This window comes from Microtus oregoni, unplaced genomic scaffold (assembly GCF_018167655.1).
Source record: "Microtus oregoni isolate MIOR12 unplaced genomic scaffold, Mior012 000028F_ref0000031, whole genome shotgun sequence".
In the NCBI taxonomy this organism is placed as follows: domain Eukaryota; kingdom Metazoa; phylum Chordata; class Mammalia; order Rodentia; family Cricetidae; genus Microtus; species Microtus oregoni.
Window position 1 is genome coordinate 9429982 of NW_024543087.1, and position 26098 is coordinate 9456079.

General features: G+C 45.5%; 1 protein-coding gene across 2 annotated transcripts in view; it reads right to left on the reverse strand.

Moving 5' to 3' along the window:
• The window catches only part of Osbpl10 (oxysterol binding protein like 10), a 236862-nt gene that overhangs the window by 138908 nt on the left and 71856 nt on the right, over nt 1-26098 (reverse strand). For both annotated transcript variants that reach the window (XM_041677227.1, XM_041677226.1), the window contains exons 2-3: nt 18370-18545; nt 13793-13872 (exon numbers count right to left, since the gene is read on the reverse strand). In XM_041677227.1, the coding sequence (XP_041533161.1) occupies nt 13793-13872; nt 18370-18545 (256 nt within the window). The remainder of the gene's footprint in view (nt 1-13792; nt 13873-18369; nt 18546-26098) is intronic.

Sequence of the window (26098 nt, forward strand, 5' to 3'; positions counted from 1 at the left end):
AGTCTGCAGGCTCATTTGTGGTCAGTGCTGGTTGGTGGTTGAGGACTGTGCTACCACCATCTAGTGGGTACAAGCTAGAGATGTTGCTGGATGCCTCATCAGGCTCAGGAGAATCCATCCCCTTGAGACAGGTCATCCATGATAGAGTGCCAATACTTCCAGGGAGAAGCCCTGACATGAAGCAATGCGCAGAAAGGAACTGAGAGCGCACAGTCTCCTACAGATCATCTAAGAGCACGTGGTCCCCTATAGATCATCCGAGAGTGGTAAAGCGCTTACCACACAAACATGAGGAGCTGGGCGCCATCAGCAGCACCCACATAAAAAACAGTGTGGCAGCGCTTGCTTGCCATCCCAGACAGGTGGATCCTGGGCGCTCACTGTCCAGATCTAGCCTACCAGTCAGTGAGCCCAGGTCCTAGTAGCAGGTTCTGCCTCAAAAAATAAGGTGGACAGCTCCCAAGAGATGAATACATTGTTAACCTCTATTCTACACACACATACACACACACACACTCACTCACACACACACACCACACACACTCACACACACATACACACACCACACACACACACACCACACACACACACCACACCACACACACACACATACACACACTCACACACACACACCGCACACACACTCACACACACATACACACACCACACACACACACACCACACACACACACACACACACACACACACACCTCCTTCCTAGTTTTGTTTGTTTGGCTGTTATATTAGTCAATCCACGATTAAACTCAGAATATAAAACTTCCACACTGAAAGCTACGAAGGGCAGAGCACCAGCAGAAATGTGTGCACACACAGTGGCAGCTGATGAAGGTGTATGAGACAGCGAGCTTTATGCCAAGATGTGTGCAGATACGCCAAGTAACAGGACTGAATGAGGACGGAAGATGCCACAAAGGTGAGATGCCAAGAGATGAGAAGGAAAGATCCCAAGAAGTGGGGTCAGCAGCATCAGCAACCTCTGCCAGATGCTGAGCTGGCTTGAGGAGGAGTCAGAGAGAGATCCAGAGGAAGGCGCCAAGCCACTAATGGAATTCAGGGTCCCTCCTACATGCCTCTGCAGCCACACTCCAAATAAAGCCCCCGAGAGCCTGGCTGGGCTGGCAGAGGGTGACTGTGGAGAGGCCCGACAGCAGGCTGGCAGGGGTGATTTCTGTGGGAGAGGAACGGGCTCATCAAATTCATAAAGCAGGCAACACAGGATGGGAATCCAGTACCTGGTGGGATGAAAACAGACCCCCATGAATCCCAGGTACCTTTCCTTTCTAAGTCGGGCCCAGAAGAAGGACTCCCACAAAAAGAGGGGTGGGAACAAGTGAAAAACCTGGATGACAAGAACTTTAAATCTTTGAAGAAAGAAATGAAAGCAAACACCAGAAAATGGAAAGATCTCCATACTCTTGGGTAGGTAGAATTAACATAGTAAAAATGGCAGCCTTACCAAAAGCAATCTACAGATTCAATACAATGCCCATCAAAATCCCAGAAAAATTATTCACAGACTTCAAAAGAATGGTACTCAACTTCATATTGAAAAACAAAAACAAAAAAAACTCAGGATAGCCAAAAACAATCCTGTACAATAAAGGAACTTCTGGAGACAGCACAATCCCTGACTTCAAACTCTACTACAGAGCTACAGTACTGAAAACAGCCTGGTACTGGCATAAAAACAAACAGGAGAACCAATGGAACTGAATCGAGGACCTGCATTATCTATGGAGTGGGCTTCAAGAAGTGTGCCCCTCAGAGAAACCCGGAAATCCACCATGAGCAAGATGGGGCTCCCTCTGTGCTCACTGAGACCACGCTCAGACAAGATGACTGGGTAGAAAGAGTAAGGAGAGGCTCACTGTATCCCAGCATGCTTGGCCAGAAAGTGTAATGAGATTTAGGATTCACTGAACAAGTTTCAGACTGTGGTAACAACACCCTAGTCGCCATGGACAAAGTCTACAGTCTGGGGCTAGCACTGTCACTCAGCCGTGTGTGTGTCTAGCCTGCACAAAGCACTGGCCCCTCAAAAAACCAGGCCTGTAATGCCAGCACTCAGGTGGTGGCAACAGAAGGATCTATAACTCAAGGGCATCAGTATCCAGCCAATAGGTACCCAGAACTTTCTAAACCATGGATCATGACTGCACAGATGGTCTCACAACCAAATGAGGCTTGCCTATAAGAGCTGTAATGACAGCAATGGCTTCTGAACACACAATTGCCACCATAAATCCGCATGAAATCCAACACATAGGAAATCTGGGTGTTTCTGGCCACACTCGCCATGGGGCACAGTGCCAGCTACCCACTGCCCTGGTTCTGAAACAACAGCCTCAGTACTGGCACTGCTTGCACCAACCTGGCATGAGATGCCAGGGAAAGCTACCTGGACTCAGAGTCCAGACTATCGAGACTGTGCAATCCATACATTTTGATGGTACTTACAAAATCCTAATAGTTTAAGCCAGTGTGCCGGCCCACGTCTTTGATCCCAGTACTCAGGAGGCAGAGGCAGGCAGAGCTCTGGGAAATTCAAGACCATCCTGGTCTACAGAGCAAGTCCCAGGGCACCTAAAGCTATATAGTGAGACACTGTCTAGAAAATAAAATAAAATACAAATGAATAAACAGAACACACCACCATAACAGTTTAATTATGGAAAACAAAACTTTTCTCTAATGGCCATCCTTAGCACAGAAGGATCGCTTCACTGCCTCTGCATTGGACTTGGCTCAAAAGGATCACTTCACTGCGCCTCTGCATTGGACTTAGCACGGAAGGATCACTTCACTGCGCCTCTGCATTGGACTTAGCACGGAAGGATCACTTCACTGTGTCTCCACGTTGACTGTGCTGCAGTGTTCGAGTTTAAAATTGCTATTCGACTTGCTGACTTGCATTTCATAAAAAAAAAATCATTAAATGAATTTTGGCTTGGGATTAGATAGAATACCCAATAATTTCTGAAATATACTTCTACCATTTATATTATGTATTTATGCAAAGTGGCATTCTCAGTACTGAGGACTCTAAAATTAAAACGTCAGTCAACTCTGAAAATGATGAATCTGCAGTTTCAAATAGGCAGCCAAGTTCTAATTCTTTATGTATATATCCATTTCATCAGCGCTGAGAACAAGTGACTAAGCATTCAACCCTGAAAGTGAGTCCTCCATCAAGCCCTCCAGCTCAGAGAACATGGAGAAGAGGGGACAGAAAGGCTCTAAGGGCCAGCGGATGGGCAAGGGGACGATGGAATATTGGATATGAGATGGCTGTGCTCACACACTCACAGTAGCCTTGCACGAGACAAGACCTGCACAAGAAGCCACCATCCTCGAGGCTCTGCACCCCGGGTCAGAACCCTGATAGCTGAGTGTTACTGGGAATGGGGAGTCATTTTCTTCACTGCTGTAGCCACGGGTCAGGGCTCCAGGGCTCCAGCAAATTACACAATCATGCGGGCAACCCTAATGAAACTCAGTGAGTCATCACACAAAAAACGTTGAGTATTGGGGAGCGGGGACAATTTGCAAGAACTGGTTCTCTCCTTTCACAGTGTGGACCCTGGGGACTGAACTCAGGTTGGCAGCAAATGTCTTTAGCCACTGTGAGGTACTTCACCCACCCAAACACACACACACCCAAACACACACACCTTAAGACTTCAAGGTAGGAAAGGGTGTTGTTGAAGAAGGGGTTCAGTGGGACTGGTGGGGGATGAGGGAGGGTAAAAAGACATGGAAAGAACCAAAATACATTATGCACATACATGAAAACAACAAAGAAATTTTAAATTAAAGAATTGCTTTTAAAATACATTTCTCATGATTTATTATCAGCACGTGTTTGGTTTGCATTCCTGTTTCAAATACTTATGATCCTGCATCATGGAAATTTGTGGGGAGGGGGGGTAAAGTGAGGGAGGCAAGTGGAAGGAATGGGGAAAAGCCTGGTCTAGAGCACCATGGCGCAGGCGCGTCTACGGAAGCCTGCAGGCAAGCCTACCTTACTCTAAACACCCCCCCCCCCCCATATTAACCGGAACCAGAAAACGCCACTCCGAACAGCTGACCCCAACTCTGTATCCACAGGGAAGTTCCGTACAGGAAACGTCCTGAGATTAGTGTTGCCATCCCAACAGGCAACCACAAATCCTCCCCGAAACACGTCTATAGACTCACCCCTCAGTGTTCCACACAGAAAACAAACTGGGCCATTTGTGCCCAGTTGAGCACAGCTAGATGGTAAAATAACCATAACGAACTAAAACCCACCTCATTGTGGTGCTGTGGGAATTCATTCTGCCTATAGCTTTGGGGTCCAGGCCTTAGGGCGTGGCCTTGTGTGCTGCCTGAGAACGGATGAACCAGAGCAAGAGAGCTGGGCGTGAGCGAGCGCTGGTCAGCGGTGGCATCAGCCCTACTCTGTGTCTTTGAGTTTGTCTTTTTTCCTTGCACCCCTTAATAAACTGGTTAATATATTTTTGTGGGTCTCGCTTCATTGTGGGCTTTGTTTTTTTTTAACTGGGGGAGGGGAGTAAAGAGCTTGAGAAAGGGTCTCATTCATTGCCCGGACCGACCTCAAACTCATGGTGATTCTCCTGCCTCAGCTTCCCTCCCTCCCAAGTACAGGCTGTACCACCACACCTGGACAAATGATGATGATAATAATAATAATAATAACAAAATTTTTAATCAAGTTACCCTTGACCTAAGACCATCCTCCAAGCAAGCATTAATCCCTTCCTTAGACAAGGTGGCCAACCGAAGCTTAAAATTACACTTGAGAAGGCAGGCAAAATTGTTGCCTTTTATTAAGATAATTTAAAAAATCCCCAAACTTTATTGTTTCAATAAAAGATGTTCTTAAATTGTGTTTTATTTACCTATCTCGACGGCACATTTAGGCAGGGTACTAGCATTTACCTGTAAGCACCCAAAAGGCAATTATCTGTGAAAAAATCCCGAAGACAAATGGCACTGGGCTTAATACACAGGAGCACCATCGCCGGGTAGCAGAAAGAGGATGGTGGAGCAGAGGGACGGTAAATCTCAGGGAGTTCATGCAGTGTTACTCTCCAGGAGCTCATCAAGAGCACACTGGGTGTAATAGAGTCCCCCCGAGACATGCTCCTTAGGAAAGGAGATATTAATCACTCATGGCTCCCTGCACCTTTTTAGCCTGGGCACTTTACACCCCAAAAATCTCTGGAGCGGGGTATGAAGCAGTGTGCCTCTCGACCAGCAACTTGGGAGAGGAAATCAAAGTTGTCGTTGGTTTTTGTCTTAACTAGTCAAGTTGGTATGCGATACTGTAAGGTTTAAGTTGGTTTGAAGATACACAGGGAAGGCGTGAGGGCCTGAGTTTTGATCCTGAGCACCCACGGAGCAAGGACTACACAGCCATACTAGTGTGGATGAAAGTGGGGAGCCCACAGGCCTCAACCCTGCACAGAGAACCACAGGCAGCTAAGGGGTGCTGAGAGCAGGAGAAACAGTCTTCCCCAGAACAGCCCACCGACTAGAAACCAAACGGCCAGGTCAGAAAACACGTCTACAAGCAATGTCATACAGGCTGAGCATGTTGTCATTTTTAAGTGTGTGTGTGTGTGTGTGTGTGTGTGTGTGTGTGTGTAAAACAATTAGTGAAAAAGAGGTCATGAATTTGAAAGGGAGAAAGCAGTGTTACATAGGAGGGCTCAAAGGGAGAAAGGAGAGGGAGAAATGATGTAACTACACATTCTCAAAAAATAAAATATTTTTTTAATAGTAACCCCAGCACCCAGAAGGGAGAGACAGGGGCTCCCCGGGGCTCACTGGCCAGCTGTTCTTGTTGACGGTGAATTTTGGCTTCAGTGAAAGACTCTGTCTCAAAAACAAGGTAAAGGAATTAGATGTGGGGCTACGGGTCGAGGCAACTGCTGCCAAGTCTGGTGGCCTGAATCTGATCCTTGGGACCACGTGGTGTAAGGAGACACCAACTCCCAAAAGCCGCCCTCAGACCTCCACATCACACATGATCCCCCACTCAACATAAGTAAGTGTAATTTTAAAAACAAGGTGGAAAATGCCTGGCATTGACCTTTGGCCTCTAGCCTACACGCATGCACACATACACACATACACACATGCACACACAGATGTGTGAGATTTCATGCGGGCACCACCAATCAACCCCTTCAACCTGTGGTCATAGCACATACACACACCCTGCCATTTGGCTATGGAAAAGACGACACAGAAGCAGGACCACGAGGGGCTGACTCCTCTAATCAGCCAGGTACCCCATCAGCCCAGGAGCCCAGCTGAGGAAGCAGCCACACAGCATGCATCGTGAATCAGAATTTAATTCAAATAAAGGAAAGAAAGTAGCAAGTTCCCAAAGGCTATTAAACTTTAAACACTTCCAGCCATATCAAGTAAAACCAGACCAGAGGAACAAGAATAGAAGCCGTACAGGAATTGGCGAGAAATCAGGAATTACCAAATGTCATCAGGGATTCGGTGTCAAAACCTTCACATGAGGGATATAATGAGAGGGAGGTTGATGGTGGGCCCTGGGTGGAGAGTCTCCCTGTAGACACAGAGACTAATTTGACCTATCTAAGCAAATTTTGTTGATAGCCCTCATGCAGAAGAGAACCCAGAACCCAGTCAATCACCTTGGGTCTATTTTTTTCTTTTCCTTCTTCCTTTTCTCTCTTCCTTTTTAAAAAAAAACTTTATTTTCATTTTCTGTGTTTCTTTGCCTGCAAGTATGAACAACCGCATTTATGAAGTTCCCATGGATGGGCATCAGATCCTCTGGGACAGGAGTTACAGGCAGTTGTGAGCCACGGTGTGGGTGCTGGGAACTAAACCCCCGCCCTCTATAAGGGTAACACTTATGCTTAATTACTGAGCCCCATCTTGGTGCCCCCTTTTAAAAAGGGAACCCCATGTACCAAGAAGCTAAAACTGTACAGCTGAAAATAACGTCTTCTGTATCCTGAGCACTGGGGCTACAGGTGTGCATACCCCACTCAGTTTATGGGGTGCTGGGAATTGAACCTGGGCTTCCTGCATGCTAAGCCAGCACTCTACCCACTGAGCTACAACCTAGTTCCTGGTTCTACATTTATTTTTTTAAAATATTTATTTATTATGTATATAATATTCTGTCTGTATGTATGCCTGCAGGCCAGAAGAGGGCACCAGACCTCATTACAGATGGTTGTGAGCCACCATATGGTTGCTGGGAATTGAACTCAGGACCTTTGGAAGAGCAGGCAATGCTCTTAACCTCTGAGCCCTCTCTCCAGCCCTCTACATTTCTTAAATGTTTACAAATTTAAATTTTAATCATTGAATAATGACATCTTTAAATATATAATTTATTAGATAATACACAGTGTGAAAATTCAGAGAGTCAAAGGGAAGTCTAAATACCTGAAGTTTAACCCCAAGTCCTAGATTCCCCCTCAGTCGCTGTCATTAGCTTTTTGGGCATCTTTCCAGAGAGTATATGCATGGAGTGTGTATATGTGAGCATATGGACATGTCTGTTCTTGCTTGATGGATCGCTTCCATAGTGGTCCACCTGCCCCATCCATTGTTTTGAACACTTTCATCAATTTCAATAAGTTTTTGCTTGTCTAAAACTATTTTTTTAAAGGACGTCTTCTGATTGTTTAGAGGCTCAGTTGTCTTCTAGAAATGTCCCTGGAAGCTGTGCACTTCCAGGCTGGGGCGGAGCATCAGCTGCTGCTCCTGCTGCAATGGTGAAATGCCCTCATACTTAGGGGAGAATGAATCAGCGCTGACTCCCAGCGGGAGGGCACAGTCAATCAAGGCAGGGAAGCCGAGGCGTCAGCAGCTTGAAGCAGCTGCTCAATCAGAGGATACATGTCCCTGCTCAGCTCCCTTCTTCACTTACACAAGTCCAGGACCCAGCCAAGGAATGGTGCCGTCCACCGTGGGCGGGTCTTGCCCTCACCACAGTTGTATCCAGAGGCTCAGTTCCCACTCCTAGGTGATTTTAGATCCGCCAAGTTGCTAACTAATGCTAATCATCACAAGTAGTCTGGTGCTGGCTGTTTTCCTGGGAAATTGTCTCAGAGTCCAGTCTAGTAACCACCACCCTCTACCCTGTCCGCTCAGTGCCCCTCTGGAAACGAACTCAGAACCTGGTTCTGTACTCAGAATACAACAGGCAGACCGACACAATCCTATGTGATCCTCACAGCTTACAGTTCCATGCTCCAAATGGACTATTCTCTTTCGGTGAACCCAGTGTGCTAACCTAGGAACTGAAGCTAAGGAAGATTAAACCCAAAGGACCCAGGTTCAATACCCAGCACCCACATGGCAGCTCACAACATCTGTTACTCTAATTCCAGGGAATTCAATGACCTCTTTGGGCCTCCATGGGCGCCAGACATGCACATGGTACACATGCAAACAAAACTATCACACGCAATAAATAGAAAGTAAGGAGAGATGGAGGGAGGTAGGGAAGGAAGGAAGGGAAAAAAAAGAAAGGAAGGGAGGGAGGGAAGGAAGGAAGGAAGAAAAGAAGGAAGGAAGGAAGGAAGGAAGGAAGGGGAAAAAAAGAAAGGAAGGGGACAGCCACCACCACCACCACAGGGTGATGCCCTAGCTTTAGAAAACGGTGTGCTTGGGGTATGCGTACTAAAAAATAAAACACACAAACACATACAGCCATTCACTGCTATGTTATTCCTAAAAGTCAACAAGTGAAAGCAGGGACTAGGAAGACAGCTTAGTGGGTGGGGTGCGTGTTTGCCTCGGACACATTCTCTTCCATCCCCCATACCACATAAACCAGGCGTGGTAGCACAGGTCTGTAGTACCAGCTAAGGAGGCACGAGCAGGAAACTTGGAAGCTCAAAATAAATAGTAATAATAATTAATAATAATAATAAAACCATTGGGGTGCATTTTGTTTTAATGTTATACCTGATTTTTTTACTGCCTAGAGAAACTGTTCTCTGTATACAAAAGGAATCCTCTTACTTGATGTAACACTGACCACTTAATATTTAGGAAAATGGGTAATTTTAAGGTTTGTTTTTGAAGAACATAGGTCCACCAGTATCATAACTAACACTAAGGTTCCTGATACAATACTAATGCTGCTCTTAATAATGGCGGAGGGCAGAGGGCAAAGCCCACATTCACAGAGTGACTAGCACACTAGATTAGATCCGCCTGCCATGAGTCACTACAGCATCAGGTGTGATTTCTCTTAGCACACACAGTGAAGAACGCTGTGACCCCGTTGAGTCCTGTGGCTCTGGGGACAGGAGGCATCACAGAACAGGGGCCTTGAGAACAGCACAGACGAGGTCAGGAGGACGCCTTGACTGTGTAAAGACAGCATGGACGAAGCAAGGTGACATCAGAGAACAAGGTGCTGGGGACCACGAACCTAGAAAGCCCACTGCAGAGGACCATGCCAGAAGGGGAGAAGCCAGGTGCAAACAGAGGGGCAGCCAATAACAAGACCTCATCTTATGAAGTTAAGGACCACTAAGGGATGCCGGAACCAGGGAAGAACACACTGGGAAGCCATCATTGGGAAGCCATCCCCCACTCCTGCAGAGGTTTGCCCCATGCATGACTTCAGTGTGTGAGACGTCATGCCACAAGACAGAAGTGGTTCACACCTCAAGTAAGAAAGACGCACTTCCTGTCACACAGACAATGTAACTGAAGGAATGAAGGAAATCAAGATCTTGATGCCACAGCCTCTAAGACCATACCTCACATCAAGGAGAGAGGAAGGATGGGGGAGGGAGGGAGAGGCAGAGCAGAAGGAAGGATGGAGGAAGGGGGAGGGAGAAAGAAGAAAGATCCATTTTCCCTTTTCAAAGGGAAAGCACACAGGTATTACATAATTCAAGGATTAAATAGACACTGAGAGATTCCTTCCCTAGAGACGATTAGGAACAATGGAAACTTTAACCAGCTTTGTCCCACAGAACTTTCTGAGATCATGGAATTAGAGCTATTGTCAAACACACAGCCAACAGTCCACTGTGGCCACTGAGTACTTGAAAGAGGCTAAGTGTGTATATGTTGTATGCGCTCATTATCTTCAAGTGTGCACACACGTGTGAAGGTGCACATGCCTATGTGCACACTCAGAGGCCAGAGGAAGGAGTCGGCATTCCCCTCCGTCACTCGCTGCCACCTTTCTCCTTTGAGGCAGGGTCTCTCTGAACCAGGACCTTGCACTTATTCCTCTAGTTGGCAGCCAGAGAGCCCCAGTGATTAGCCCGCCTGCTCTGTTATTAACAGTTTAGCCAGGATTCCTGAAAGGATCCAGAGAACCTCTGCCCTGAAATCAAATTGTCCTTCAGAGTCCAAATCCTCCCTTCTCTCCAGCATTCATTAAACTTGCAAAATTCAAGGCTTGATATCTACTCCGCTTCCCACTCCTAAACTAAGTATAAATAAACTGGTAATTTAAACACAACCATAAACTGTAAACTCACTAGAAGAAAACATGGTCTCAAATTTTTGGCAAAAGAGAAGCCCTTACTAAACACATCGCAAAACCAAGATGCAAATGTGGAAATCTTTATAAATTAAACCATAAAAATTTAAATGTTCCACTTAGCAAAAAATTTACTCAAGCTCAAAAGGCAGCAAGATGTGGGGAGGCGTGCCTATAGTCCTAGCTCAGAAGGCTGAAGCAGGACTGTGAGTTCGAGGTCAGCCTGCGCTATACAGTGAGACCTTGTCTCAAAAAGTAACAGAAATTCAATACGCAAATGGCCTACTAGGAGAAAATTTCTAAGAGTAGAAATAACAGATAAAAAATATCCTCATAAATGAAGAGCAATTGCAAACCAGGAAGGGCAATGAACTTGACAGAGAAATGAAGTAGCAGCTTACATGCAAGAGCGACTAGAGAACGGGATGTAGCTCTGTGGAGAGCGAGGACTGGGCACGGACACGGTCCTCAGTTTGCTCAGGGCGCATCTGAAGGCATACTGAGCCACAGGTCTGTCCGATAAAACGAAATTGTGCCTGTTTTGACCTGTGGCATCCAAAACGGAACACTTGTCACTGTTAACGTTTCTACGTGGGGAAACCAAACTGTTACACACTCCATTGGTGCAAGCATTATGTATGCCTGAGAAAGTGGTGTATGTGTGTGTGTGTGTGTGTGTGTGTGTGTGTGTGTGTGTGTGTAAAAGCCCCAGACATCCAATCCTCCTGTCTCTGCCTGCCACAAGGATGGGATTATAGAATCTGCGTGGCTTTTCTTTTAGTTCGGCCCTGGGATCTGAACTCAGGTCCTCACGTTTGTATAACGAGAGCTCATGACCACTCAGCCATCTCTCCAAACTTTACAGAACAGGTTTGTTTTTAGAAGATTATCTAGTAACGTCTGTAAATTCAGGGGACAGTAGGGCATGGTGGTACAAGCTGTTAGCCCCTGAAATTCAGGGGACGGTAGGGCATGGTGGCACAAGCTGTTAGCCCCTGAAACTGGGAATTCAAGAATAGCTGGGGCTACCTGAGACTGTCCCCAAAAATCCATGAAAATGGAAGGAAGAAAGGAAGGAAGAGAGGGGGGAGGAAGGGAGGGAAGAAGAATGGAAAATTCAGACAACTTAATAAAGCAATGGTATCTTTTTCAGCATCACTCAGCACCATAAAAGATTAAAACTGATCCACATGCCAGATATGAAGAGATCTCCAAAATATATTAATAGATGAAGAAAAGCAAATGATTCTATTCTTATAAAGCCAGATATAGATACAGGGACAGATAGATACACACACCAACCAAAACACATTAGCTCTTACCTGAATTTATCAGCGCTCACAAAAGACCAACCCACTACAAACAGTTGTCTCTGGTAAGCATCTCTAGCAATGGGTTGGGGTTGAACCTTTCTATTTTATGTTCATCTATTTCATGAAAACAAAAAGTGGAGAGCTGGGAATATGGATCAGCAGGTCAAGGGCTCACCTCGCATGGACAAGACCCTGAGTTCTGTCCCCAGCACCGCATAAACCAGCCATAGATCCATCACAAGTCCAAGGCTAGCCTGGCCTACGTCGTGGAGACAGGCTCAGAAGTCCACGGTCATCCTTGGCTACACAGCAAATGAGACTCAACAAAAAGAAGCAAAAGAGGAGAAGGAACACCAAGGGAAAAAACAAACTGCGCTGTCTGGGCATTTATAAAAAACTGAGGAAATGGCCAGACATTCCCCTCTGATTCCTGGAAAATGGTCAGAGAGGAAATGGCTCAGGACAGGCCAAGAGGGTGATTGTTCAAAGCAAGCAAGTAGAGGAAAAATGCTTCCTTCCACAGATAACATAAACTCAGTGGAAGAAATCATTCCCAACTGTATTCAGAGCCAGAGCGAGGTATAAAGCCAACTACGGTGGCTCTCACCTACAAATTAGCACCCAGGAGGCTGAGACAAGAGATTTGTCATGAATCCAAGGCTAGCCTGGGCTACTCAGTGAGACTTCTAGTCCCACTGGGAGTGGAGGGGCAACACTGAGATACCTAAACTACTAAAACATTTCAAGGAGCCATTAGCTAAGAGACAAGCAGGTTACAGCTTATGGAAGGACTGGAAGCTTGAAGCGTGGGATAAGGGGTATAGCTCAGTGGAAAAGCCCTTGCCTACTGAGTGAAAGAAAGGCCTTGGGTTCAATCCCCAGCACTACAACATAAGAATACAAGTTTGACATGTAGCCCTTTCTGTCAGATACATAACACAGGCATTAGTTGCAACCAAGTCTGAAACTAATGAGAAAGCCTCTTCATGTCCATTGTAACCAACATGCATTGTTCTGCATAAAATGCATCTGGCAGTGGCAGCCTGCATGTTAGTGATTGGCCAGGCTCCAGAATAAGCCATACAAGTGCCCACTTTCTCTCCCCCTCAGGCCAAATACAAGATCCCCCTAAGATTCTGAGAGCAAAATAAAACATGCCAAATTTCCCGAGAACAGTTTGTATGCTTAGAAAGCAGGAGTTCCCTGCAAGTTTCTAATTGATGTCAGGTCTTGATTCCTACACCATCGAGTCTTTCTGAACCGTACCTCAGGGTGTTCTGTCTCTGCAGTGAAATTTCCCACTCAAGCGTTTCTCCAGGCCAATTAGCAGCTATCTGCACTGACAAGAGTAAGCACCTAATGCCCACAGAGCCAAGCCCTGGCCCCTGCGTGCCTCTGCCTTCTGCCACCGGGAACAGCCATTGCTTTGACATTGCTTTGAACTGAAAGGCAGCAAGGCAGAGATGAATTCTATGACACTGGGTAACTTTAAAATAAGTTGAGGGGATGGGGAGATGGCTCTATGGATAAAGAGCTTGCTGCACAGATACAAAGATCTGAGTTTGGATCCCCAGCCACCATGTAAAATTCCAGAAGTGACACCAGCCTGTAACCCCCACAACTAGGGGAGTGGAGTCAGGAAGCTTCCTGGAGTTCACTGACCAGTCAGCCAGGCCCAACTGATGAGAAATTGGGTTCAGTAAGAGACACTGTCTCAAAAACGAAGACACCCAAACCCAACACCAACCTCTGGCTTCAATGTGCAAAAGTGCACACACACGCACATGTGCACATACATAAACATGAACACACAATTAAGATGCAATACATTTTCATCCCCCCATCCCTGAAATAAATGGGCTCCCGTCATCCAGGTGACTCAGAAGCCCCCTCACCCCTTCCCAGGCGACTGGGAAGCCCCCTTCTTCCTCTGCTTACCCACCTTGGAACTGGTCTCCATGTGGTATTTGGCACACGCTCGAAGCTGAGTCACCCAGAACTGTCTCTCCTTCGCATCCGCAGCTGAAACAGAGAAGAGAGAGAGAAGACTTGTGGAGATTGTCGCCAAGCACAGCAACTGACTTGGACGCTTGTGGAGATTGTCGCCAAGCACAGCAACTGACTTGGACGCCCACCTTCAGGGGATGGAGACCTGGAGAGGGAGAGGCAGGAGGAGGGAAGAGTAAACATGGAGAACATTCTGACAGCCTGACCGAGCACAAAGAACCAAATGACATTCAGACACCACACAGTAAAAAATGTCTTCCAAAATGCCAGTTACAGTAACTAATGATTAGGCCTTTCTTTCTCTGCCTCCTCTGGAAAACTCACTGTGTATTTAATAAGGCAGAAGCGGGGACGGCACAAGCATTGTTTGTAAATGCCTCTCTACCTTGTGTGGCTAATAAAAAGTCCTCCAGAGCCTGCTGTTACACGGAAGCATTTGCAAAGATTTGTGCAGTGTGCAATGACTGAGCCAAGATGCCAAATGCTGCCCTGGAGAACCTCAGATCTCTCCCAGAAACACAAGGCTAGGTATGATAACTTTAATATAATTGGCCCCCATAATCTTATAGTAGTTGGCATTACTAGGAGGTGTGACTTTGTTGAGTGTATGGCCTTGTGGGGGGAAGTGTGGCTTTGAGGTTCCCTATGCTCAGGATACCGCCCAGTGTCACAGTTGACTTCTGTTGTCTACAGGATGTAGCGCTCTCAGCTACTACTCCAGCACCACGTCTGCCTGCACGCTGCCATGCTCCCCACCATGATGATAATGAACTGAGCCTCTGAAACTGTAAGTGAGCCAGCCAGTTAAATGTTTCCTTTATAAGAGTTGCTGTGGCCATGCTGTCACTTCAGAGCAACCAAAAACCCAAGACAATAATAATAGCAATAATAATAATACAGTTGTGCTGGGCATGGTGGCATAGACCTGCATTCCTAGCATTCAGAAGGCTGGGGCAAAAGGATCTAGAGTTCAAGGCCAACGAGGCTTAAGGGATTCAGTTCTATGCCAGTGTGGCTGGAGTGTAGAACAAGACTTTATCTTTTTAAAAAAGGGTTGAGTGGTAGCGATAGGGAGAAGGCTCAGTTGGTAAAGCACTTGTTGTATAAGGATGAGGACTTGGGTTCAGAGTCTGAGCACCCATGTAGAAAGCCAGGCACTGTGGTACATCTCTGTAGCCCCAGTTCTGGGAAGCGGAGACAGGAGGATGCCTGGGACTTGCTAGACAGTCAGCCTAGTTGAATTGGTGAGCTCCAGGTTCAAAGAGAGACTTTATCTCAAAAAATAAGGTGGTGAATGATTGAGAAAGATACCCAGTGCTGACTTCTGACCTTCACACACATGTGCACAAACACATATACACACGTATGCGCATGTGTGCGCGCACACACACACGTGCGCACACACATACAATGTAAAGAGGAGAGAGAGAGGAGAGATAAGAGCACAAGATAATCATGATCACACTTCCATCTACACCCACTTCTCAAATAATGCACATAATTATTCTTATATGTCATGGGCATACAAATTCCAAAAACATCTAGATCATTAATGTAACTGCAATTAACTACTTACTAGTGCTAGAAAACTGACTACAAACACTAACTATGCAAAATAGAAACTTATTCCCATGGAAATTATACTCGTCTACAAAGATGAGCTCAAGTGTCATTTGTCAAAGCTCAGCCCCAGTTTGATCTTCCACGTAAAGAAATCCAGAGTTAGGGCTGGAGAAACAGCTCAGTTCCCAGCACCCACAAGGTGGCTCAGACCTGTCTGTGCCAAGGAACCCAACTCCATCGTGTTCAGGGAATGAGAAGCAGACCATGAGAGCCCCATGGGTCAGACACAGCAAAGTAGTAACATGCAGAAAACTATCCTGTCAATTTGGAAGCTGATAAAGTTCAGCCAAACTTGTGCCTGAGTCATGCAGAGTTTAACAATAATTTCAAATCTGCTATTAAAACTGCTCTTTAAAAACCTGAACAGGGCTGGAAAGATGACTCAGCAGTTAAGAGCACACACTGCTTTTGCAAAGGACCCTAATTTGGCTCCCAACACCCACACTAGGCAGCTCTCAAATGCTTGTAAATCCAGCTCCAGCAGCATCTGATGCCCTCTTCTGGCCTCCTCAGGTACTGCACTCACATGCACAAACCCACACACAGATATACATACAATTTAAAAATAAAATCTTTTTTTTTTTAACTGAAGCTTAATAATCCAGAGAATAGGAACAACTCAACAAGCTGGGATGTCTCAACTATGGAATGAGTTGGCTTTGTGTCTCTATCAACCACACATGTGGAGGGGAAATACCGTTAAATTGTCCCTTCTGTGATCTCTGCAGCGACAATTTATTAAGCACTAAATGGCCAAGCAACACCAAAGACCTCATAAATATATTCAGCTGGAAGGAATACTGCAGGAATCCCAAAAGAAAGGCGGCAGGGGTGGGCAGCTTCAACTGCAGACTCTTTCATTTCAGGGGCTTTTAGGCTGTTTTACAGCTTCTGAGACGGGGTTCATGTCTACATAATACAGAGCTATTAACTCAGTCTATCTTGGCGGGGGGCGGGGGGGAGTTTGGCAGTAAAACAAGTGAAAATTGGACTGAGAGGCAGGAATCCAGGCTCTCAACGTAACTTCACAGACGTCTCCGGCACAGTCCAAGGTGGATGAGAAGGGCTGTCTTTGATCCTTTGCTATTGCTTTGGAAAAGATTTTAAAAAGGTATATAAGAAGGTAAAAACCATCAGCCACCTATCACAGCCCAGCTTTGCTCAGGCCTTAAGAAATAACAATAATTGGGTGGGGGTATGTGGGTATAGGTGTGAGTTGTGAGTGCCTATGCATTCCTGCCAGGTTAACTGAACTTAGACTCAACATGTAAACACGCTTCTAAGCATGTGTAAGGGCGTTTACAGAGAGGCTTAACTGAGAGGGGAACGTCCACCCTAAATGTGGGCAGCACGATCCCCTAGGCTGAGACTCGAAGCACGCATCTCTCTTCTTCCTGGCTGTGGGCCCTATGGGAATCAGTAGCCTCCTGCCCCTGGCCCTGCCCCTGCCCCTGCCCCTGCCCCATGCCCTTCCCACCGTGATTAACCATGTCTCTCAAACTGTGAGCCTAAAGGAACCTCTCTCCTTAAGTGACTTTGTCGAGTATTTTGTCACAGTTAAGTAACTGCTATAGCACTGCATGTGAGTGTGTATGTGGGGGGCGTGCAGACATGCGCAAGCACACACACACACACACATATACAAACATACACACACTTTGCTCATTGTATTATTTTATCAGAACCTTAAAAGGGTGCAGCCAGGACAGAGTCCTAGCAAAATGATGATAAAATTAACCTGCAATAATCAGGCCCATCATTTCTGTAATGGAGGTGCCTTGAGAACGTGCAATGACTTCCCTCTACAGACATCCCCCTGCACAGCAGTGCTCAAGGAGCACCACAATGCCAGGAAGTGCCTACAGGGAGATTAACAGGGCAGGCTCCCAGTAGGAGCCATGACAGTGATGAACGGTAGAACACGAAGAATAGGTCCTTTGCAAAGAGAAAGTCCTGGAAAAACTTTGGGGGAAAGGCTCTAGGACACTTTAAAGATATGCTTTGTTCTTAGAGCAGACTCCTAACAAGACAATGGAGTGAAGATAAAGAAAGATGGGGGGGGGGAGCAGTGAGAGAGAGAGAGAGAGTCAGAGAGAGAATGAAAGAGTGGATCCAGGGAGAGAGTGGGTGCCTGCGTGTGTGTGTGTGTGTGTGTGTGTGTGTGTGTGTGCGCGCGCGCGCGCGCGTGCATGCTTGTGTGCATGCCTGCGTGCATACGTGAGTCTTGAATGAACACTGCAAATCTTCAGAGCTGAGCTAACTTCTCCCTGACAAGCAATTCCCCCACCCCAGGGGATGGAAGAGCAAGGAAAGATTGTCACCCTGACTCTGGTCAATTATTAAAGGTATTTTTTTATTTTAAAGATTTTTTTTATTTGTTTTTGAGACAAGGTCTTACTATGTCCTGGGTGGCCTAAAACTCTATGTACACCAAGCTGGCCTTGAATGCAAAGAGACTTCCTGCCTCTGTGTTCTGAGTGCTGGGATCAAAAATGTGAGTTTTTTGGTTTGGGGTTTTTTTTTGTTTTTAGTTTTATTTTGTTTTTCAAACTTTAGAGTGGTTTCTTTGGTTTTTAATCATATTTATTTAGTGTGTGTGTGTGTGTGTGTGTGTGTGTGAGAGAGAGAGAGAGAGAGAGAGAGAGAGAGAGAGAGAGAGAGAGGGAGAGAGAGAGAGAGAGAGCCCTCAAAGAACAACTTCCAGGAGTCAGTTCTCTCCTTCCATCAAGTAGGACCAGGGGTTCAAACTCAGGCTGTTAGTTTGGCAGCAGGAGCCCCTATCCAGCTCTAAAGCGATTTTCCCCCACAGAAACAAAAGAGCCACAAATCAGAACCACTCCCGTAACACAGTTATAAGGCCCTCACAACGTCACCAGAATGACAACGTACCTCTCAGCTTATACATCTCTCCGTTGGCGGAATACACGACCAGCATGTGGGGAGCTTCGTCACTCAGGGATACGATGGCTCCAGACAAAGACAGGACTCCTCGGGGCTTCTGGTGTTTGCTCTGCTCATTCACAAAATACTGCAGCAGGCCAGCCTCAAAATCCAGCACAAAGTACCTGAACAGAGAGACCACAGCACGTGACTTCTCTCCAGTCAGATCCCCGTCGCGCAGCACAGTAAGAGTGAGACCAAACCAAAAACAACGTTGGAGCACCCAATCTACAAAGTCAGAGACCAGAACTCCGCTCAGGACTCAGAGGAACCACACACGGAAGACAGCACCAACTGTGACAGCAGAGGGGACCCTGGGACCCATCGCGTTCTTAGGAGACCACTGGCTCTCTGCACTCCAAAAGCTAAGACCCTCAGCAGATGGCAGATGAAGGCCAGCACCTAACTGCCATCCCCACCAGCATTGCCTGGTGACCTTCCGTTCTGTGGCTGTATAGTTGCATGTAATCATTCCACGGGGCATGCGTCACTTGGGGTAACTTGAGTCCATGTTCTCAAGCCATGGTTCTCACACTCAGCTCAGAATAAACTCTCTAAGTCCCTCTGAAGTGAAAGCTGGGTCTTTGTCTACACACACACACACACACACACACACACACACACACACACACACACGGCATTGTTCCCAGGATCTAACTCGCACCTTACCACTAAGATAAATCTCCCACTGTGAGAGCCGTGTTGTGCTCCATGGCCATGCTGCGGACCCAGGGATTTCAACACCCTGTTTATCACAGCGCAAGCCAAGTCTGCCTTTTCAAAGGGTTCAGAAATTACTAAGTTCAAGGCAAACCCCAGGATCTTGGGGTGGAGGTTGTCTCAGCCACAGAGGGGCTCACATGGAGGGGTTTCTAGGCTGTGTCTGCAGCACTGACTGCCCCCACACACACGTGAGTGGGATGCCCAGGGACTCTGAGGCTTGGGAAGTTATCCACGCCCACGGGTCCACATATTACCACTTACAAGTAACTGTGGTTATTTAAGAATGAAAAAACTTTTTAATTGATGACTTTTTTTCAAACAACTAACAAGTTCTTAGGTGATAACTTAGGAACTTTCTGAGGCACTGTATAAATGACGCTATTTTTCTAGGGCAGAGGGGACTATCTTGTGCCACAGCCCAGGCTAGCCCCAAACTCTCAGCAATCCTCCTACTCCAGACTATCACATGATGGGTTAGCAGACAGGCACCAAGGGCAGTTTTGGGGATCACACCTGCTAGGTAAGCACTCAGTTGACTGCGTCAGTGCCCAGCCCCTGAGGATCCACTCCCAGCCCTCACCAGTGCTAGGTAAGCCTTCTCCCAACTGCACCAAGCTCTGGCCCCACAACAGTTGAAACATAAATGCAAAATAAACAGTTTTTACTAAAGAATATTAACCAAGTTTTCCTTTCAAGCCAGATGGGCTCAGGGACTCACGCCTGGAACCCCAGGATTCAGGAGGTGGAGGCAGGAGGATTGCCTCATATGAGAGGTCAGCTTCGATTATATAATGAGTTCCAGGCCAGCTTGAACTATAAGACTCTATCTTAAAAATAAATAGGGAGCCTGCCTTTAATCTGTGCATGGGAGGCAGAGGCAGGTGGATCTCTGTGAGTTCGAGGCCAGCTTGGTCTACAAAAGCTAGTTCCAGGACAGACTCCAAAGTGACAGAGAAACCCTATCTCAAAAAACAAAATAATATAAAATAAAAACCAAACAAATAAATAAAAATTTTAAAAATAGGGGTTAGAGAGCTGTCTCTGTAGTTAAGAGCACTGACTGTTCTGGGGGACCTGGGTCCAAGGCCCAGAACCTCATATATTCTACAACTCTCTGTAACACCAGCTCCAGGTCATCCAGCGCCCTCTTCTGGCTCCTAAGGATACTTTACGCACATGGTACACAGACATGCAGACAAAATACCCACACACATAAAGTAAATGATCTCAAGGTTAAAGTAAATATATAAGTAAATAGCCAAGTGTGGTGACACGTGCCTTTAATCCCAGCATGTAGGAGGAAGCGGGAAGGTAAGGAGTTAAGGTAAGCAGGAAGGTAAGGCCATCCTCAGCCACATGATGGATGTGAGTCCATCCTAGGTTGCTACATGAGATATGTCTCAAGAAAGAAAGGAGGGAGGAAGGTAAGAGGGAGGGAAGGAGTGAGGAGAGAGAAAAGAAGAAAGGAGGGAGGGAGGAGGAAATCATATACTTATTTTCTAAATATAGTTCAAGTGTTTATCTTATCAGAGGGACGGGATGGTGTCTACAGACGTTAAGGGTTTTAGCACAGAGGGACAGCGTGTTCCTTCAGCATGGCCTTTCAAAGTAAAGTCGGCTGGAGACAGACAGATGACAGTCATGCACCTGGCACCAAAGCCATTCCTGATGGTCACAGCTCCTGGGAAGAAAGAAATTAAACTTGGCTTCCCACTGGGTCACGGCTCTGTCAAGTCCAGCCTGGAGCTGCATCTGAAAGTTGGGGCTTTCATTCTGAGAAAAGTGAACCATATTTCTGGATTAGGCTGCATTAGCCAAATAAAACTGCCAGATAAAACTCTAAAGGTCTTAAACGGTTGAAACAAACCTAACCTCTACAACCTGAGAGGGTGAGTGTGTGAGTATGGGGGGGGGGATATATGGGTGTGTGGGGTGTGAGGGTGTATATGTGTGTGCCTGTGTGTGTATCTGTATGTCTGTGAGTGTGTGTGTGTGAGTGAGTGTGTGTATGGTGTGAGGGTGTGTATGTATGTGTGTTTTTGAGCTGTAATACGCAATTTTGCTGCTGTGCAGGTGAACTAAATGGCGTACAGAGACCATTTTTGTTGCTAAATTATATTTAGATGATTGCTCTGGGGGAAGAGAAGAGAGTTAAGTGGGAGGAGCCAGATCAACCCAAGAAGAAAGCCCCGTTTGTTCTAGTGGCCTGACTTCTGGAGAGGCCCTTCTGGAAGGACTGAAGACGTGAATCCATCGCTAACATCCTTAGATGCATCCTGGTGCACAAAAACGCCAAGTGCATACAGGCCCTCACGCTCCAGCCCATAAACACCTGTGCATATATGACACTCACACCTGTGGTCACACACCCACACACACTCAGACAGACCAAGCCAGGCATGCCTACACAGACAGCCTCACTCCCACCTATCAGGGCACAGGCAACCACACATGTCCACACTCACTCATGGACAAGTGATTGAGCATTCAAAGCCACGATTCCCCTCTTTGCAAAAGCCAAAAAAAAAAAAGCTGGCTGGTTTTCTCTGGTGTTCCCATCATCTCTGTGACCTACAGGTCAATCTGCTTAGGCAGCAACCCCTTCCCAACGTGTATATCGCAATCCAAGTAGACTGTAACCTCCTCCCAACGTGCACATTACAGTTCTAAATGAAGACCCTTCTAGTTTCTGTTGCTATAATAAAACACCCTAACCAAAAAGCCAGGTAGGAGAAAGGGTTTGGGTTTATTCGACTTCTAAGTCCAGGCTAGTCTAGCATCCCACAGTCTGTTTCTGCCACTTTTGTTTTCTGTACAGCTCAGGATATTCTCCCACAGGGGATGGAGTCATCCATAGTGGGCTGGGTCCTCTTACATCAATTAACCATCAAAGATAATCCCAACAGACACACCCACAGGCCAGCCTGATCTGAAGAATCTCTCAGGTGAAACTCTGCCCAGGTTAACTTCATCTTGTGCCAAAGTTAACATTTAAAACTAACCACCACATGGGAAAAAAACCTTTTCCCCAATGTATACAATACAACCCTAAATATAGACTGAAACCTGATATGGGATGTCCTTCTGCACATTGCAAAAATGGTTGCTTTTATTGGTTGATGGATAAAGCTGCTTGGCCTATGGCAGGGCAGAATATACCTAGGGGGGCCAATCCAAGCAGAGATAAGGGGAGAAACAAGGTGGAGTCAGGGTGAAGCCAGTGAGCCCAGTAGAAACAAGATGTACTAAAGAACAAAGCCATGTGGTGATACACAGATAATCAGAAATGGGTTCATTTATATGTAAGAGCTAACCAGTAATAAGCTTGAGTTATTGGCCAAGCAATCATAATTAATATTAAGCCTCTGAATGATTATTTTATAAGTGGCTGCAGGGACCAGCGGATGGGAGAGAAACAGGTCCACTGGTACCGGGCTAGACAGGGAAATTCATCCAGTTACAGTAACCCCTTCCCAATATGCACATTACAGTCCCAAAGTCACACCACTAACCCTTTCCCAGTGCTCATATGGCAATCATAAGGCTGCACCATGTCTGAAGCCAGTGCGCTAACTGTAATGAGCCTACTTGGTGAACCTACAACGAGGCCCACAAGATGAGACTTCAGGGGAATCTGTGTTCTTTTCTAAGAGAGAGGAGGGCCACAGAAACACAGCTGGCAGAGTATGTGACTTTCCTCATTGCAGTGACAAGATACACGGCAAAGGCAACCGCTATGGCATATTAGTTTAAGACACGTTACACTGGTTTATGCTGCAGAATATTTGCTCAGTCGTGCAAAGATGTGTTCATTCTTTTATGTTGCATTTATTTAACTCTGTGAAGCTGTGTTACTTTGCCTGTCTAAAGCATCTGATTGGTCTAATAAAGAGCTGAACTGCCGATAGCTAGGCAGGAGAAAGGATAAGCAGGGCTGGCATGCAGAGAGAATAAATAAGACGAGAAATCTTTTTTAAAAGAGAGAAAGAGAAGAGCGAGGAGCAAGAAAAGGAGAGGAGGACGCCAGGGGTCAGCCACCCAGTCACACAGCCAGCCACAGAGTAAGGAGGAAAGGAAAATATATAGAATAAAGAAAGTAAAAAGTCCAAAGGCAAAACATAGCTAAAGAGAAATGGGATAAGTGAAGTTAGAAGCTGGCAGAAACAAGCCCGCTCATTACGTAAGATAAGTCTCCATGTATTTATTTGGGAGCTGAGTAGTGGGTCCCCCAAAGAGTAAAAAGAAAAAAAAAACCTACATTTTGGCATTCCAATGTGAGGCCCGTATATCATAGCCTTTTTCATACTATACAGAGACAAAAATCTGAGAAAAAATGCAGGGCACTGGCATTCCAGAGTTGAGGGGTTCTATGTAGTTCTCGGTCACCTACCTCCAACCTGGCCTGAGAGCTTCAGGCTTGGCACTCCAAGACCCGAGAAGCAGGCAGAACCGGCTGTGAAAGCTGCGGCAGAGGTCCTAGCTGTGTTGTTTAGCAGTTAAGAATCATGCTGTCAAAACAGGCTAAAAGATAAGCAGTTAAAGAGATCCAGACAGAAAAAAACTCTAACCAAGTTCCAGTGTGATTAACAATGTGTGTAGGCTTAAGGAAAGAAAATTAGTACGGACAAAAAAATAGTTTATAAATAATAAAATCTTAAAGAAAGAAGTAAAGTAATATAGAAAGGAATAATCCAGGTAGAGTCTGGATCCTGTATGATGCGGTGTTAATTGTGATTTTTTTTGAATTCTGATGAGCAAATGACAGCTGTTGGCAGACATGGGACTGTGAACAAGACGGCTTAATTGAACAACCTAGGTACTTTAGGGCTACCTTAACTTTAAAAAAGAGGACAAAAAATATGTGCTATGTTGAGAAGTTATGCTTTTGTTTCCATGGAAAACCAAAGGCCATGGATTCATTCCAGGTTAATATGGACCCGTTTGATGGAGGGAGAGCTCCTGCATCTTGGCAGGTGATGTATATCAACAAAAGTTAACAGCTGGTTTTCCCAGGACTTAGCCATTGTCTCAATTTTCTTAGGGACCCTAAAGATGCTTTTGCCCACAGACAACAAGAAGCAGTGTAGAGACCATGATGCCCATATTCCCAAGAAGCAGAGTGGATGGTCTTTGGTTATTTGGTGGGTTATGGATATTTGTTATTATCTAGGGGAATGCAGGATAAAAAGATAACTATTAATCTCAGATATTTTGCATTGGCATGGATTTGGGCATATTAATACAAATTTAAAGTTATTTCTGTTATATCATATTTATGTTTCTATTCTTGTTTGGGTATTGTGCTTATATAGCTCACTTAAAAGTGCAATGTATAATTAAGAAAATGAAGTAGTTAATCTATAATAATCAAACTTATAGTCACATTAGGTATGTTTTCAGGGTTAAACAGGTAGTTTAGACAGATGATTTTCAAACTCTTCAGAGACCTACAGATTATGACATTTAAGATGTTTAATAACCTAAGTTTTTTTTCATGACAACGAGTCACATCTGCCCCTGGTAGCACCAATTTTCTTCATAAAAGGATGATTGGCATCAAAGAAACTCTATATGGAGTTTTTCACTGTGGCAGGCTAGTCGTTGGCAAGAAGCTGCTCTTGCCTGACTGCTGACAGAATGCTGTGCAGACTGTACAAATGGGACACAGGAAAAAGACTTTTGAACTTTGCCGAGACAAATCAGGACAGTCCTTCGAGATTCCTGCTTCACTGAAAAGTCTGCCAGATATTCTAGGTCTGAAGATTGGATATCCCAACATTGCACAGGAACTTTGGTTGACTAACCAGGCAGCCAGATGTCTGTTATTAGGTAATATTACATCCTTCTAAAGTCTTTGATAGCATTAAAGACTAAATAGAGTTATGTTTTCCTTAGCTATAATAGAAAGTAAATTAGATATAAAAATTTGGAATCACTAAGACAAGGGAGTATTTTCTCTGAATTTGCTAAATATAAATGGACTGAATATTGTAAATGTAACTGTATTACTGTTTTGTTGTATATAGTTTTACTATATTAAATTAAAATCCTTTCATTTTATTTAGAAAAAAGGAGAAAATGTTGTGTAATATTAGTTTAAGATATGCTATATTCATTTATGCTGTGGAATATTTGTTTAATGATGCAAAGATGTTTTGAATTCTTTCATGTTGCATTTAACTTTGTTAAGTTTACTTTGCCTGCCTGAAATGCCTGATTGGTCTAATAAAGAGCTAAATGGCCAATAGCTAGACAGAAGAGAGGGATAGTTGGGGTTGCCAGGCAGAGAGAATAAATAAGAGGAGAAATCTTACAAAGAGAAAAGAGTGAGGAGCAAGAAAAGGAAGAGGAGAGGAGGATGCCAGGGGCCAGTCACCCAGTCACGCAGCCAGTCACAGAGTAAGAAGGAAAGAAAGATAAATAGAATAAAGAAAGGTAAAAAGTCCATAGGCAAAATGTAGTTAAAGAGGAACAGGATAATTTAAGTATTAAAGCTGGCTAGAAACAAGCCTGGTTAAGGCCGGGCATTCATAAGTAAGAATAAGTCTCTGTATGTTTATTTGGGAGCTACGTAGTGGCACCCCAAAGAGTTAAAAAAAAAACTATAGGCAACTGTTTATTTTAGTTCTCAGTCCATTATGATGGGGAGTGCGTGGTTACAGGGGTGTGAGGCAGCTGGTCACATTGCTCCCACAGCCGGAATTAGGTAGACAGATGAACGCTGGTGCTCAGCTCAGTTTCCCTTTTTTATTCCATCTAGTTCCCTAGCTCATGTGAATGGTGGGACCTACATTCAAGGTGGGTTCTCCCTCCTCAGTGAGGCCTTTCTGCAGACTCCCACACAGACAGGCCCCGAGGTGTGTTTTGAATCTAAGTGATTCAAAACCCCGCCCCACTGAGCATCAGGATTAACCAGTGTGTGGCGCTTCACGCTCAGCCTCAGGGTGGGCAGCTG